Source organism: Cololabis saira, chromosome 17 (genome assembly GCF_033807715.1).
Source record: "Cololabis saira isolate AMF1-May2022 chromosome 17, fColSai1.1, whole genome shotgun sequence".
In the NCBI taxonomy this organism is placed as follows: domain Eukaryota; kingdom Metazoa; phylum Chordata; class Actinopteri; order Beloniformes; family Belonidae; genus Cololabis; species Cololabis saira.
The window spans coordinates 21,476,656-21,492,767 of NC_084603.1; the positions used below are offsets into that span (position 1 = coordinate 21,476,656).

Consider the following 16,112-nt stretch of genomic DNA (forward strand, 5'->3'; position numbering starts at 1 on the left):
AAAGTGTGAGATGATGTGTAGAAGTGAACTGGTTTACAGTTTAACTCAGTAAACAGAGTTAGTTTCCAAATGTGCGATGAAGGGTTCATGGGGCTTCTGTGGCAGGTGACAGATCTTGGAGTGGATCATTTCATTATGTTTTTGTTTTTAATACGTAAAATAATCGGATAAAAATTACCTTGTTTATCCAATATAGATAGACATCACATCTTTTACTGCTTATGAACAACTTTTAACAGTTTAGGAACAGAATGGTAGGCAGCTAAGCATTTATTTGTGTAAATGCTGCACTCTGATGACAAATTGAAATTGGATTTGAAATGTAAATTACGTAAACCCAGTTTTCTGTTTCTTTCGTGTAAAAATGATGACGTTTCTTCTTTGCATACTCTAATTTCTTGTATTCCCCCCCTCCCCCCTTCTCCCCCGCCCCTCTTTTGCCTGCAGACCCGCAGTGAAGCCTCCATGACGGTTCTGAGCGGTCATGTAGTGGTCTGTATATTTGGAGATGTCACGTCCGCATTAGTGGGGCTGCGAAACTTGGTGATGCCTTTAAGAGCAAGCAACTTCCATTACCATGAACTAAAGCCTATAGTGTTCGTGGGCTCGCTGGATTACCTGCGGCGAGAGTGGGAAACGCTTCACAACTTTCCCAAAGTCTCAATCTTACCTGTGAGTGTTCGAGTTCACTGGAAGGTGGGGGAGGGGGTGAAATCATAATCAGCTAATGAAGCAATGACATTTTGAGATGCAGGCGTGTTGAAGTAATTTTGATCTGATCTCACATCATTCAATTGAATGATCACTCCATGACAGCTCAGTGAAGTCCTTTTATCCAGAGCAGTGACACATCCTGCATACCCAAAGCGGAGTTTATGAGCGCTGCAGCTGCAGCGCCCATCACAGATGGCATGGCTTGCTGCCTTGGAGCTTGTTAGGGCTGGCTTGAGTGATGATCAGAGGAGAATCCCAAACACAGCCCTCAGCACAGGCTAGCCTTTAGATTAGTCCATGTCTCTGAAACTCTAAAGCCTGGTTCCATCAGAGGAATGTCATTGTCTTAAAACAAGAATACTTGTTAACTAATTTCCCACAGCTCCACTCTGCTCACTTTTTAAATTTGTTTTTCTCCCCTCCCCACATCTGCCTGTTCTCTGTGTTTTGCTTTCTCTCTCTCGCTGTCTCGCTCTTTCTCTGTGTTCTCCTCGCCCTGAAGGGTACACCATTAAGCCGGGCAGATTTAAGGGCTGTCAACATCAACCTCTGCGACATGTGCGTAATACTGTCAGCCAATCAGAACAATATCGAAGATACCTCACTGCAGGATAAAGAATGCATCTTGGCATCGCTCAACATCAAATCTATGCAGTTTGATGACAGCATTGGGGTCTTACAGGCTAATTCCCAAGGTAAGAAGCGTCGTATTAGACTCCGTGTTCACTGCTGCCCAAAGGGGACAGGTTGTGACAGGGAGGGAAGACGGTAGTCAGGAATTGCAAAAGAGAAGAGGAAAGGACTGGGGCAGGGGTGAGAGGCCTACTTTGTCAAGCACAGAGAGTGCTGAGTAGTCGTTATCAATATTCTTTGCAAGTCTGCTGAGCATCATCCATAGGCTGGCATTGCAGCGACTGCTGAAACCGGTGTGTTGATTGCTTCATCAAGCCTTTAAAAGAGTGTTTACTCCACCTAATTTTCTGATGATTTCTGTGTTATCCCTTGTAATTAGATGCTGCTAAACCTCTTTGATAATACTTTTTAATGATGTAATCAACATGACTGTGTGATTTGATGTCGTTCCCCCTGATCTGGAGCCTGGCAGATCGTCTGGAACAGATTGTTGATGTTTGCAGACAAACATACGAACCTGGCATCCCATCAGGCCTCATCATCATTAAGCAGCTAGTACAAATCACCAGGCAGGCCAATTCAGCTGCTCCTCATTAGTCACAACAAAACAGCTACACATGCGCCCGCGCGCGCACAAACACACACACACACACACTCAGACAGAGTTTAGCGTTTGTGTGGATGTCTGTGCACATAACACATGCGGCCATCTATGCTATGATGGTCCAGTCAGGTAATCCTCGGTTTATGATTAGCTCGGAAGGCATGCCTTCAGCTCAGCTGCGTTTGGTGCCTCTTGATCTAAATGCAACTCAAACCTAAGTGTCAAGAGGCCATTATTATAACTATTATTATTTTTAGCTTATAGTACTTCCACATGTTTTACTAGAATGCAGGTGCTGTTATTTTTACAGCTATGTGTGAGGGATAGCAGCGCTACCAAAGAACAAAGGGCAGGGAGAAGCCCCTCAATATTGAAGCTCATTGGCCTGCACCCTCTCCCCAGATCGATGGGTGGACCCAAGCGTTATCAATAATCAGGTCTTTCACATCATTACACCGCAGCCATTTAAGAAAACACACGTTCTGCACCGAAATGCAGTCATGCATACACAAGAAAGCCTACCAACTTACCCAACAGCTGCTATTGTTCAGGGATTCCTCCCAGCGATGCTCCCATTCAGACACTATCTGTGGAATTTGGAAGGTGCAAATGAATAAGTAAACATGCATGTTCCTGGGGGAGAGCTTTTCACGGCTGTTGTAGCGTGTAGTCAGCCACAGAGCATAGCTGTGCCCGCGGGGCTACAGGGATGAGGGGGCATGTAACCCAGATCTCACTTGTCTATTGTAGCCGAACACACAAAGTTGCATCCTCAAGCCAGACGAGGTGATGGTGTGATGTCAGGCTGATTTTGAAACTTATGTTTTTTTAATTTTGTTGATCCAGTCTCGTAAAATGTTAGCATAAATCTTAATGAAATTAAAATAATGTAATGTAAACTTCTCAAGCAGAATTTTACATTGGAATAAATGCGCAAATCGTTTTTAGTCGTCAGTAAAGACATGCAACTCTCTGTTTAGAGCTCACCAGCACAGCAGCGGGCCTCTCACCAGCATCACCTTCTGGTGCCTGTGTTGTGCAGAACGAAAGCTGTTCCCCTACTGTACATCTTTGTCTCCATGTTCACTCTGATACCATAAGAGCAGCATTTAAGAGCCAGAACTCACAAACTTGCTGTCAGTCTCCAGAGGAGTAAACATCATCCTTCACGGACAAAATGATGTTTGCACCGTCTGAGCTTGTGCTCCCTCGTTGAGTCACACTGTCAGACCTGCGCTTTTTCCTCCTTCAGTAATTGGTGTAACAAAAGTTACGGTCGTCCATGCTTCAGTTCAGTGTGTGCTTTTTGCCGCTTACTAAACTATTTGGTGTCCTTTGTGTTGCAAAAGGCTGAAAGATCTCTTTTGTAATGTAAGCAGCTCATTGGGTTTCTTGACAGGAAAGACACACACACTCTCACACACACACACATATTTCGCAATCCTTTTAAAACTTTGTGACCTGAATATATTCCCTGCATTATGTTTTCTTGGTCGTGGCACTATAAGCTGACGTTTTGCTGTAGTCAGCACTAAATGATGGATGTCAAAACACACTTGATGCATTATGCATACAGCATTACAGATTTAAGGTGTTTACTTGTCACTTTGAGGAAATGCAAAAAATGTGAAGTCATGTGAATTCATATTCCTGTCACTTGTACTTGTATTTCATGGTTCTGTGCCACACCATAAAAGGTTTTCGGGATACTCTTCACCAATTTTATCGTAACAAAATGAACAACATATAAAATTTATGTCTGCCCGTTGATGGAGGGATGCGAATGCTAAATATGTCGTAGCTGACCGCTAAAAGCACAGAAACGGTATTGCAATTTTAGGAAGGCGCCTTCTTCACTTAGCCATCTCCAGTTTTTTTTTGTTTTCTATCAGTCCACATATTTGCTGAAAGTACAGAAAGAGCGCATCAAAAGCTTCAAACTAAGTGAGCTGATGCGAGCACAATGTATAATAGCATTGATGGAGTTCCAGCTTGCGTCCCGGTGCTTTTGATACTTTCGTAGTAAAACGCAGCTCAAGGATGTGCACATTTATGTGTTTTTCTTTTATCTTTTATACATTATATCCTCCAGTGCCGTAATATTAGATAGAAACGTGTAGCCTTTCTGGGAAACTGCATACAGCAGGAAAAAAAGAGAGAGGGGCAAGAAAAAAGAATAAAGAAAGTCTACTCAATGGAGCAAAATACAACTTCTATTACTACGTGTGGCTAGGTCATCTGTGCTCTGGGGAGAACACAGTCTCTGATAACCTATTGTACTTTTCATCACCTATGAACAGTCAGGAAAACCTAATCCAGACAATGCGATTGGATTGGATGAGCACATGATGAAATGAAATAAAATTACATAAAGTGAATCATGATGGAGAATAAACCCCAGATAGGACTCTAACCTCATCAGCTGGAATGTCGTGTGGTTTGTTGAGCCTCAGTTAACTATGAATACACATCAAAGTGTTCAGTTTTGGATTTCATCAATAATAACTGGAACACAAACACAGCAAACTAATTATATTGCTAAATAATGAACAGCAGAAGCATTCACACAGTGCTGCTTGAACATGTCACCTACTTCTGCATTTTGTCACCTGTGTATGTATTTCCTGTTGTGTGCAGGTTTCACACCTCCTGGAATGGACAGGTCATCTCCAGACAGCAGTCCAGTACATGGCTTTGTGCGTCAGGCTTCTGTGACCACCGGCTCCAACATCCCCATCATCACAGAGCTAGGTAACCCTCTTCCTCTGTCCTCCAACGATGCAGACATTCCACGCCAAACCCCTTCACGTCAGATCAACTCATAATTCATCTCCAGGCTCAGGGCCCTTATACACCAATCTGTTAAGAGTATCAGTGAATGTAGTCTCTTGTCTTTTTGGTGTCTACTGCACCATCTCCCAGATTCAGATTCAAGTGTAGTTTTTTCTTTTGCTTTTAATTGTGCCTTTTTCCACAATAATCCTGTATTCTCGACGTAGGTGTAAATTGCACATCCTAGTTGGAAGCTGCTGTCACCTTTTTCAGTGTGTTAAAATGCTACATTTCCTGTCCCGATGTTGGCGCTGTGAGGAAATACAGCAGGGGGTTGTGTCACTGCTGCGGGTTCTTTATGTTGGTTTGGTGTATAAGAGCCCTTGGAAGTACAGACTCGCTAATCCAGTTGCACTAACAAAAGCTGCAACTCATTCAGTGCCGGATGGGCACGCAGTGTGCGACGCATGCTGTGCAATTTGTTCACTTTCATGCCGTCCGCGGCTCAGCTCAAGTTTGTGTCTGCGTTATTGGATCTGACGAGCCGTTGTCAAATGATGACTCAACTTGAAAATGTCAGACAGGCACTTTTAGGACAAAAGCTACGTCTCCTGCAATTTGTCCGCTAATGGACAAGAGCAACTCCGCCCGATGGAGAGGGTGAGAGAGGGAGAAAAAGGTGGAAGGGGAAAAAAAAAAAGTGCCTTGGTTGCAAAAGGGGTCCATTTATTAATAACAATGCCAGTGGTTGTATTCCCACTGGTGATGGGGACTCATGAAACTTTCAGATCTCCGAGGGGCCCTCTAAAGCACCAGAGACCAGCTACTCTGTCTCCCCTGACCCAATTAGGGAGCAATGGAGCATGAGGCCAGCTAAGAAAAGGCCGGGAAGAGAAAAGAGCCACCTAATGTTCCTTGTACCAGGGCCAGCCATTACCTGAGTTGAGGCTCTCTCCATTACACTGTTGAGCACATATATAATTGTCAAAACCAGATAGTCCATGTTGGAGTTGCAGTGTCCTGGACTGGAGTGTTAGCAGCTCCATTGCTGTCTCTGAGCTTGCTCTCTGCTAGCGGATTTCACAGCAGCAGCAACCGTGGCTGTGATAACATTGTCCCACAAGAGAGGGAGGAGCAGGAGCATACAGAGGGTGGGGGAGAGTGACTGCATGTAACACTGGAAGCATATACTGTACATTGTCATATGTTCAGGTTACCATGCCAGGAGCAGATTAAAGGCAAGTTGAAACATAAAAACACACCTCATTTGAGTTGCATGATCAATTTCGTTTGCAGTGCGTGTGATGTAGGTGCGTTTATGGATAAGACCTTGTTTATCCCTTGTACTGTGTAACCATGACATCATTTATTGGTGTTGTAGTTGTTTAGCACTGTGACAGCTCGGGCTTTTCTATTTACTGTGCACTTTAATCCGGAGTGCTTTACTCGTAGACAGCGGACAACCGTGAACTCTTCAGAGCAATTTTGGACTTGACTCAAGTATCCTGAGACAGAAAAATGCCTTTGAAACTGTTTCAATAACGACACCGTTTCTCCCCCTCTCTACACCCCCCTGTCTCATCATCATTAGCTAAACCTGGCAAACTACTGCCGTTGGTTTCACACAGTCAGGAAAAAAAAAGTGGAACCAACATACAAATGATAACAGAGCTGGGTAAGCCGAGCCTTTGTCCTCCACTGCTCCCGCCGGTTCCCTCGCTCCACCACTCCACTCCTCATCAGCTTGTCTTGATTTATCCGGCTGCAGTCAAGGCCCTCGCAGCTGCCATGGCTTCACTTTGAACACATTTTTTATTCTTCGTTCTGGTTGGAATTGACTGTCTTGTTTTGAGCCTTTTTTTTTTTTTTTTTTTTTTTTTTTTTTTAAATGATCTTTTTTATTTATTTATTTGGCGTTTGCAGAGCATCACTTGGCCTTTGATCACGCTCAGTCTGTCCTTGTGGCTGTTTTCATAGCAACACCCGGCCCCCCCTCGGTCCTTCACTTCCACCTCCTCCCCTTTTCCTCTGAACACACACACACACTTTGTGGAAAAGTCCCCGCTCACCCTCTCCCTCAATCGCCCCACCGTCACTTTTTCAGCCGAGGCCCATTTGCATCAGCCCCTCGTCTCGTTGACTGGCATTTCTCTTCCACAGCTCACGGGAAGCCTGGGATGAAATCAGATAACAAAAAAACAAAAAAAAAACCCAAAAAGTATATACTGTATATAAGTCTTTTAGGCAGTTTTTTTTCTTTTCGCTTTAATATTTTTTTCCTATTCCCCGTCTCCCTTTTAACATATCTCTGAGGCAATGATATTGTACAAGACAAACTAAGACTTGTACGATGCCTGTTTGGATTCACATCACTACTGCAAGAAAAATACACTCCAGGGAAACAGCCTACAGGGAGGAGTTGGTGTTTTAACTTTCATTACCGGGTTATTTTCATTCACTCTGTTTCATTGAATCTCTTTAACAGACCTGTTTTGTTCTTAATCCTGGTATTAAGATAATTGTGTTGTCACTTGACTTTAATATTACTTTCAGGGCAGAGGTAAATGTTTTCTTTTTTATTTAAGTTATGATGTCACAAACCCATTTGTGAAGAAAAAAAAACTCAAATCAAAGCATGAACTTATAAGCATGATTTTCTCATATGAGATAGTAGCCATTGTTGAAGTCTCAGTATTTTTGAATGCTTACCAAGCACATACATACATACCTTTTTACTGTTTTTATTAAAGAAAAAAAAGAATAAATAGATTTGATCTGATTTATACAGGTTATGTTGTCCCAAGACTGATTGTGGTCTCTCATCTGAGAGTTTTTTTGTTTTTGTAGCGGTGAAATAAAATATAGTTGATGTTTTGTCTGCAAACCCAGGAGACAGAGTATATAGAGTTATTCAAACTGGAGACATCTGCAATGGCTATTGCTGTGTGTGCATAATATTCTCAACATATTTTGTGTTAAATGCACCCTGCATGTTAAATACAGTGTATAACCATTAATTTTCAAGATATAATAACAAACATCTAGAGTCCAAACAATAATTTGATATACTTGGACATGAATGTGAAATGAAAACATGTCATTATTTTGAGCAGAAGTTAAGTTTTTATTTTATCTTGTAGTTAACAGTAAGTATATCTATAAAACTGCTAAGTAGAATGTGCATCTGATGTTCTATTATAGTACAAGTTCCAGCCCAACACCTGAAACTTCCCTCATTCATTACCTTGATATAGTCAAATGAAACCGAAGCGGCCCTCTCTTACTCAGCCGTGCTTCCCTTCTCTCAGTGAACGACTCAAACGTTCAGTTCCTGGACCAAGATGACGACGATGACCCAGACACGGAGCTGTATCTCACTCAGCCCTTCGCCTGTGGCACAGCCTTTGCCGTCAGTGTACTCGACTCCCTGATGAGCGCGGTGAGTTCTCAGACAGACGGAAAACTCCACATACTAAAACAACATTTCACTGCACATTTTAACATTTCGATTTTCACATAGTGAGGCAGATTCAAAGGAAGAGATTTCAGCAGTTATTAAAATCCTTCTGCTTTCATTTTCTTTGTAATCACAATTCTTTTATTTGCTAAATTGTTATTTTATGGTATTTTAAATTTCAAATTATTTAAAAAACTGTTATTTCCAGATCATGAGTACTTACCGATAGGGAGTAAATAATGTCATAAATATTAAGAGATTTTGCAGAATGAGTAAAGGAAATCTTATTTGGGTCATGTAGCGATGTGTTTCAGTAGATGCACTGTTTTGGCATTTCAAGTAGGCAGAGGTTGGTAACTAAAATGGCACAGTACATTGATCAAATATGCCTGCCAACTCCACTGACATCAAAAGGCAAAGTGTCAGAATCACGTCTCATCCTAAGTATTATGGTTTTGACTTTCAAAAGCTTTATTAGTTCTTTAAAGAAAGTAAGTGTTGAAGGTTAGTGTAACGGCGATAGCATAAGCTAGGCTATAACAGGCCAAAGAAAAGCTTTTTAATCTTTCAACAATGTCAACACTTCACTTGAGAAATGGGGGTGAAAAAAGGCTCCACTATAAATTTTTTTCCCCCTCTGACCCCCCTCCACCTCCTTTGGTGCTGTGATGGTTTAATTCCTGCAGTCCTCTAGGTGAATGAGGGGTTAGAGGGGCATGCGGAGCTGAGCTGAGCAGGGAGGAGCGCAGGCGTCAGCTGTAGTCTGGCGCTGGTCAGAGGTGAAGCCGGCTAATGGACACTGCTCATCCATCATGAGGCTCTGCAGGCCTGTCAGGGGCCCTGAGAGCAGAGCTGCCACTCCAGCCCTGTTGCAGGCTGACTTCAGCTGTCTTCACATGCAGAAAAAGCAGGTCCTGATCAGCTTGAAGGACAATAGAACTTGACACCCACAGAGCATGGTCCAATCGTTTTCTCGGAAGGGAAAATGGACATTATACACCGTGTAAAGTAATGTCCACGAGCGAAGAGTAGAAATGCTTATTGGAGTACTATTATTTTATTAAATGTGTTAAGACGAGGACATTGATCATCAAATTATCTGTGACAACGTCTCCATGAATCAGATCAGTTTATCTTCCCATATATTGTGCTTAATGTTTAATTAACCAATGAAACATTTCTTGAAGCAATTCATTCACCAACTTTTTTTATTAAAGCAGATGAAGTGAAAAGTTTAAGTGTGCTGCTTGGACAGATGACATGCCCGCTCTATCGGGATAAATACGTTGGTGTGAAAATTTCCCAAATGGAATTTGTCATAATTGGAATCTCAAACATGGGTTCATGAGATCTTCAAGGGTCATATAGCTGTTTTGTTTTTCCTTGTTTTCAGTCACATGCAACAATGAAGGATATTCAGAGCAAACACGACAACAGCTTCAACCAGTCAAGTCTAAGTGTAGTCCCTGTGAGCAAACAAAACTCAGTACTCGGATATCTTTCATTGCTAAGTTTGCACTTCTTCCTTTTCTTTTTGTGTATTGTACACAATACACTGATACAGCCATTAAACGATGCTGTGTCTCAGCATACGAATGCAGGGAATGCTACGCAGTTGTTTTTGCATAGTCGTGTAGCCAGCTGCAGCATCTTTAGCAGTGACAGCAGACATTTTCCATTTGTGTTGGGACTTTGATCAATATCTCTTGCGCTCCCCTGCCGTCATTACAGAGGAAACATGTTTTTAGCACGTGGTTGACTACATTTATCATCGTGTTACGCAATGAGCAGATAGTGAGCTAAATAAAGCCCAAATGTAATCTATGTTGTAATCTTTTGTGTACTCAGGTTTATGTTGCTCATTGTCAAACTCCAGGTAAATTGATTATAATAGTTGTCAGTTCAAAATTAAGAACAATAAATGTCTGCATACAGTTTGTTTATGAAACGTTCTCATCTTCATGTGAATAAGTATTTGTTCACAGCCGCTGGGGGGTAACCATCTGCACTCTTTCAGAAATTACAAGAATTTATCAAGGACTATCTTAGGCCCCTGTTTAGCCCTATTATTAATATCTGTCCTGAGCGATCTGATCACAGGTGGAGAGCCTAGTGCAAGTGTAAATGGATTCAGGATACATTTGTGGACAAATTGAGAAACATGTTTTCTCTGTTGGTGGAAAAATGAACTAATTTGTGCAACTATGACATCAAATTGAAGAAGCAAAAAGCTGGGCTCATGAGACACAATCAGATCAACATGAACTCATCGTTATGTCTCTGTTTCTGCCCGTCTGAAGCCACCGGACTGAAATGCAATGACAAGTTGCCACACAAGGACAAATGGAAACATTAATGCCAGAAGTGAAGAGTAGCAGTTAGAGCTGTCTGCTTATGACCGGATCACTCTGCCTGGATGTTAAGACCAGGTGGAAACAGGGCTTTAAGAAGGAAGAAGATCCTCTTGCATGTTTAGAACAGCCTAATCCAATTGGCTGCATACAAATATGACAAAAATATTCCAGTCAGTCATTAAAAAAAAAAACCAACTAGAAATTGTGGTAATTTTTCCCATTTGAGTATTTTGATGAACTTAGTGGTTGCTTTGTTGACATTTGTGCCATTATTGAAGGAGGTTCATGAGAGGAAGTCTATAGTCCTCCAGCATAGCCCCTCATTTCCTGGTCAGTTTAATGTGCCGAGATAGTTTGAAAGCTGACATCACAGACGCAGTGTCTTTTTTCCCCACATCTGTCACTTCCCTGCTTCTGACTCAAAGGGCGTCTTCTTACAGAGATCCTCTTGTGTCTTCTCCCCAGACATACTTCAATGACAACATCCTCACTCTGATCCGAACACTAGTCACGGGGGGAGCCACACCAGAGCTGGAGGGCCTGTTGGCTGAGGAGAACGCTCTCAGAGGAGGCTACAGCACACCACAGACACTGGCCAACAGAGACAGGTGTCGTGTTGCCCAACTAGCCCTCTACGACGGGCCATTTGCTGACTTGGGGGTAAGTAGCTAAGTGGAAATGACACATTTTGACATTATCAAGCAGCACACATCTGGCCGCCTCTGCGTACTAGGTTTTAAATCCAATGTGAAGAATGGGGATCACATAAAGCAGGCCTTAGTGGGTGGAGAACAGATTGAAGAAAACAAAGATACCACCAAAGAGACATCAAGTTGATTTGGTTCCAACAGTTTCAGAGATTTTTGTCATTGTTATGCAGAAAATCCAATAGAGTGGATTTTTTCCTGAGATGAATTATGGTACAGTTTAAAAACATTGCTCATAGCTTCAGACTGCTTTGCCAACATTTTGCATGCAGAGCCTCACAGAACACATGAATTTTCACTCAAACTTGACAGAGACTTACTTTTACTGCCAATAAGTGAGATCATCAGAATGACCTAACATACCGACGGTGCCTCTTTTCCATTGTTCGTCAGGACGGCGGCTGCTACGGGGATTTATTCTGCAAAGCTCTGAAGACATACAACATGTTGTGTTTCGGGATCTACAGATTAAGGGACGCGCATCTCGGTACACCAAGCCAATGCACAAAACGGTAATGTTTAAGCTTTCACGCACTGTCAAAACAAAATAATTTGATATAATGAAATGATTCATGCTTAAAAGTTTAATCATTGCTATGAATCTGTTTTATTCTGGCTAGATATGTGATCACAAACCCCCCGTACGAGTTTGAGCTGGTGCCCACAGACCTGATCTTCTGCCTCATGCAGTTCGACCATAACGCTGGTCAGTCGAGGACGAGTTTATCCCATTCTTCCCACTCCTCCCATTCCTCCAGCAAAAAGAGCTCCTCCGTGCACTCCGTCCCCGCCTCCAACCGGCAGAACCGCAGCAGTAAGACGAGGGAGGCCCGTGACAAACAGAAGTAAGTGCGCTCACATGTCCTATCTGGTTTGAGTCTGCATGTTTAGTGTTTGATACCTGACCTGTAATGTACAGACGTGTGTGTTTGTGTGCACATGCAGTGATGGATGCTGTGTATTGTATGGTTTGTGCTGTGTCCATAGCCACTGGGTTTTTTTGTTGTTGTTTTTGTTTTTCTTCTTTCCATAATCATCTGCATGTGTTTGTTTTTTTTGAGCTCGCATCACAAAATCATAACATGACAATAGTAAATCGATAAATTAAATTGTGGAAAGCTGGGATTGTTTATCTTACTGCTGAGATCTGTTTTTTATGAATTAAGTTCTCGACATTGGATACATTAAAACCACTTGTCTGGATGGCAGAACGGTTGTGGTTGGAAACGAGCTTAGTGTAGGAACTCAACCACAACACGCATTCAGTATGTTGTTTGGTCTATTGTTCCTGTCTCAATATGTAGTTGTTTTGTGTCTAGTTTGTAGTGTTTGTGGACTAAGTAACTGTCATTTGTTGGATCTTTGTGCACATGATCAGTGCCTCGATCATGGATGTAATCTGTTGTGATTTACTAACTGTAGATATTGCTAATAAGACAAATTTGGCTTTTTGTTACACTGCTACTCATAAAATCGTCATCATCATTGTTTTGTTTTTCCATTGTGCATCTGTTCTGCTTTTTTCTTTTGCATGTCCATGTTTAGCAGGCTCTCATTTTCTGTTTTGTTTGTTATACAGTTATAAGATCATTTGAAATTTGGTGAAATATTTTGACTTTCATATTATATATTCATTATTCTCTCCCCCCAAAAATTTTAAATTATTTTGGATTTAAGAGGCTGAAATTATTTTGAAATCGTGACATATCCTAAGAGCATGCAGATTTGTTACGATTGTTCTCAAATATAATTAGTAAATGGTAGATAATAAGCTTTCAATAAATCTTAAAATTAAGATGTATTATACTTCTGAAATACTGATAGTGACGATATGTAAGCTTTAAGTAGACTGAGAGTCATTTGTCAGTTGTGTTTTGATTGTAAATACTACTCACTTACAGTAGATTACTTACCTCTCTTTTTGAAGTGCAACAAGGATGAATAGAATGGGCCAAGGTATGCAAGTTAACGATTCTGCATGACTTAGCAACCTTTACCTGGGGTTCTGATCATAACCATGTCCTCTGGATATTGCTATGATGAGGGGAGTTTGTTTTATTTATTATGCTTTTCAGATGCTCAGTAAACAATGCCTCAATTGAAGTTTTGCTTTCATCTGAAAAGCAAAGTGTCTGCTGCTCCTGCCTCTTCCCTGCCATGATCAGGCCCATCTCTGCACTGCATGAGAACGAGACTAAACCCTCTCCTTTTTTTTTTTTGCATTTACCTCCGTTATTAGTGTATGATCTGAGTTTTCTTTTCCTGCAAGCAATTTTGTTTTTCTCACATCTTTTTCTTCCCATTATACAGTATATCATGCCTTTTTATGATCGTTTTGAACCTGAGATGGTTTGGATTGTGTGAAAGGTCTGTGTGTTTGCGCATCTTCCCTCTTGTTGAATGCTGTAGCGGACTTTCAGGTGGCAAATTTCGCTCCTATTGACTGTAGCAGGTTGCTGGACCCTCTATAAAGTCCACATTGATGACATGTTTTCCAACTTCACGTACCTACATCTTAACTCACATGTAGGTCAGACTCATTGAAATCCCCAGATGCAGTCAAGTTGCTTACTTTTTCATAAAACTTTAAGAAAGTGTGTCCAGCCCAGCGCCATTGGTCACACCAAAATAAAGTGGGAGGTGTGACCAATCTAAAGTTCAAATTGAAGGGGGATACGGGTCTGTAAGTTTCCACCTGATATGGTGGTTAGAGGCGACATTACTAAGTTCACCGTATCAACAGAAGACTCTGGAGAGAGATGGCAGACATCTTGCTTCACCTCGGGCACAATTCTGCACATCAAATGCCTGTTCTTTAACACACAGCCCTGCAGCCCTAAGCTTGCTGACACACACACACACACACACGCACACACACACACACACGCACACACACACAGACAGACAGACACGCACACACAGACAGACACACACACACACGCCTGCTCACATGAATCTCCACACATGCAACCCTGCATGCGCCATACACACATAGTTTGCTCACACAGCAAAGTTAAAATTTGATATTACAACTTCAACTATAAGGAAGTGACATCTTGAATAACATTGCAGATGTCCATAAAGTGCTGGGTGAGTTTAGAAACTTCTGATAGACGACCTACACCATAAGATGTTGCTCTCAGGGTTCAGTTGAGGACAGTCTTTCTAAAATGACACGTTCATTTATTTTCAAACGTGCTTATTTAGAATGGTTCTTTTGGTATATAATTATCTCAACAACCAAATCACCCAAATTGCAAAATACATGTTTTCTAAAAGAGCATCGTTAAGTGCATTTCCATTAGCAGGGATTCAGGGAAAAACCTACCAGACACGAACCTCTGACAGGGCTTGAGCAGCTTTTAAAAGAATGCATTGCATCCCCCTGAATGGTATGATATCAAGAATATAGGTTTATTGTAGTGTTTATTACTTAACAAAGATTATTAATAGATCATTTGTGACTACGCAGCTTGATTTGGACACATAGAATTAGGTAAATCAGTAATTGCTTAAAGGGCAAAGTCTGCTCCATCTCCGATCAGAATTGGCAGCTTGCCCTACATTGTGGAGCTACAAATAAAAAGTCTGGACTGACAGACTTGTGTGTGGGGACAAAATGGTGTTCCTGAGGTCCAGAAAGAACCATAGGCCTCTGTGACAAGGCTTGGATAGCTGGACATGCCTTGAATTCCCTCTCTTCTTTTTTATTAACCTTTATCAAGCACTCCCAGTCAGCTGGAGAGATTAGTCCTCTGCTTTTAACCCATCACTAGTTAGACTAGGAGTAGTGGGTTGCAATTTTTCTGGCACCCAAGGGGCAGTTGGAGGTTGCTCAGTGGCGAAAAGTGGTTTACCTCAGCTGCAGCCATCCGGGGACGTGAACCTGGGTCCAAGTCCCAGACCCAAGCCCACCTCTGTAACCACTAGGCTCCCCCAACAGTACCAGATCGTGCCAATTTCCATATGACCTATAGAGTTTTCATGGTGGATGGCAGGCGACCTGCACGGAGAGAATAGTCAAGGCGAGAGATAACCATGGCCTATATCAAGAGTCAGGTGGCAAACAGTGTTGTTGTCCTTATGTTGTGAAGTGCAACACAACATGACCGAGAGACAGAACATGTGCAGAGAAGGACAACAGGTCATCAATCACGACACCACGACACCAGTTTCTTCCAGCCTTGGTTTGGGAGATAAATGAAGAGGCGATTTTATTATTGAGACTGTGTTGGATGGCCTGATTACCTGGGATGACCAACAAATCAGTCTTGAGCCGCGATTCAGGCAAGACATACATAACATTAATGGCTTCATCAATCTGTTAAAAGTGTCAGCATTCAGTTATTCAGACATTGGTCACTTTTCTGTGAATGTTGCTCACACATGCTGACATGCACATGTAGGTGACAGGGAGACACATGGAGGGCCCATGGTTTTACCATTTACATGAGACTGGACAGGGATTCAAGTGAGGGATATTTGAGGTCCTCACTTTTCAGACAACAATGTCACACTTGCAGAATTCAGCAAGACACAGTGGCTGTGGAAGTGGATGTAAATTACATGTTAAGTCTTAGTGAACAATTGATGTCATTAGAGAAAAAAAAAAGTAGTGGGTTAGTCTTCTGTGGCAAAAGTGCAGAACACATCAGATATTTACTTTAAAATATAGTTTTGCCTGAACAATATAGAAAAATGGTCTCTTCAGAAAAAAAACAAAACAAACCCAGTAGACTTCTTTATTCATTTGAACCTGCATTAAAAAACAAACACAAGTACAAAATAAATGATTTTCTGACACCTCAGGGAACTATTATAGCATATTTAGAAAATATAAACCAGAAAGAAAAAAATCAAGAAGAGAGATG

General features: G+C 41.7%; 1 protein-coding gene across 13 annotated transcripts in view; it reads left to right on the forward strand.

Annotated features, from left to right (window-relative positions):
* The window catches only part of kcnma1a (potassium large conductance calcium-activated channel, subfamily M, alpha member 1a), a 158,233-nt gene that overhangs the window by 134,974 nt on the left and 7,147 nt on the right, over positions 1-16,112 (forward strand). For 5 of the 13 annotated variants that reach the window (XM_061745430.1, XM_061745432.1, XM_061745427.1 and 2 more), the window contains 9 exons: positions 448-672; positions 1,217-1,409; positions 4,589-4,702; positions 6,315-6,398; positions 8,032-8,162; positions 11,000-11,194; positions 11,635-11,753; positions 11,862-12,086; positions 13,169-13,197. In XM_061745430.1, the coding sequence (XP_061601414.1) occupies positions 448-672; positions 1,217-1,409; positions 4,589-4,702; positions 6,315-6,398; positions 8,032-8,162; positions 11,000-11,194; positions 11,635-11,753; positions 11,862-12,086; positions 13,169-13,197 (1,315 nt within the window). The remainder of the gene's footprint in view (positions 1-447; positions 673-1,216; positions 1,410-4,588; positions 4,703-6,314; positions 6,399-8,031; positions 8,163-10,999; positions 11,195-11,634; positions 11,754-11,861; positions 12,087-13,168; positions 13,198-16,112) is intronic. The other 8 variants (XM_061745428.1, XM_061745434.1, XM_061745435.1 and 5 more) reach the window with 3 other exon arrangements.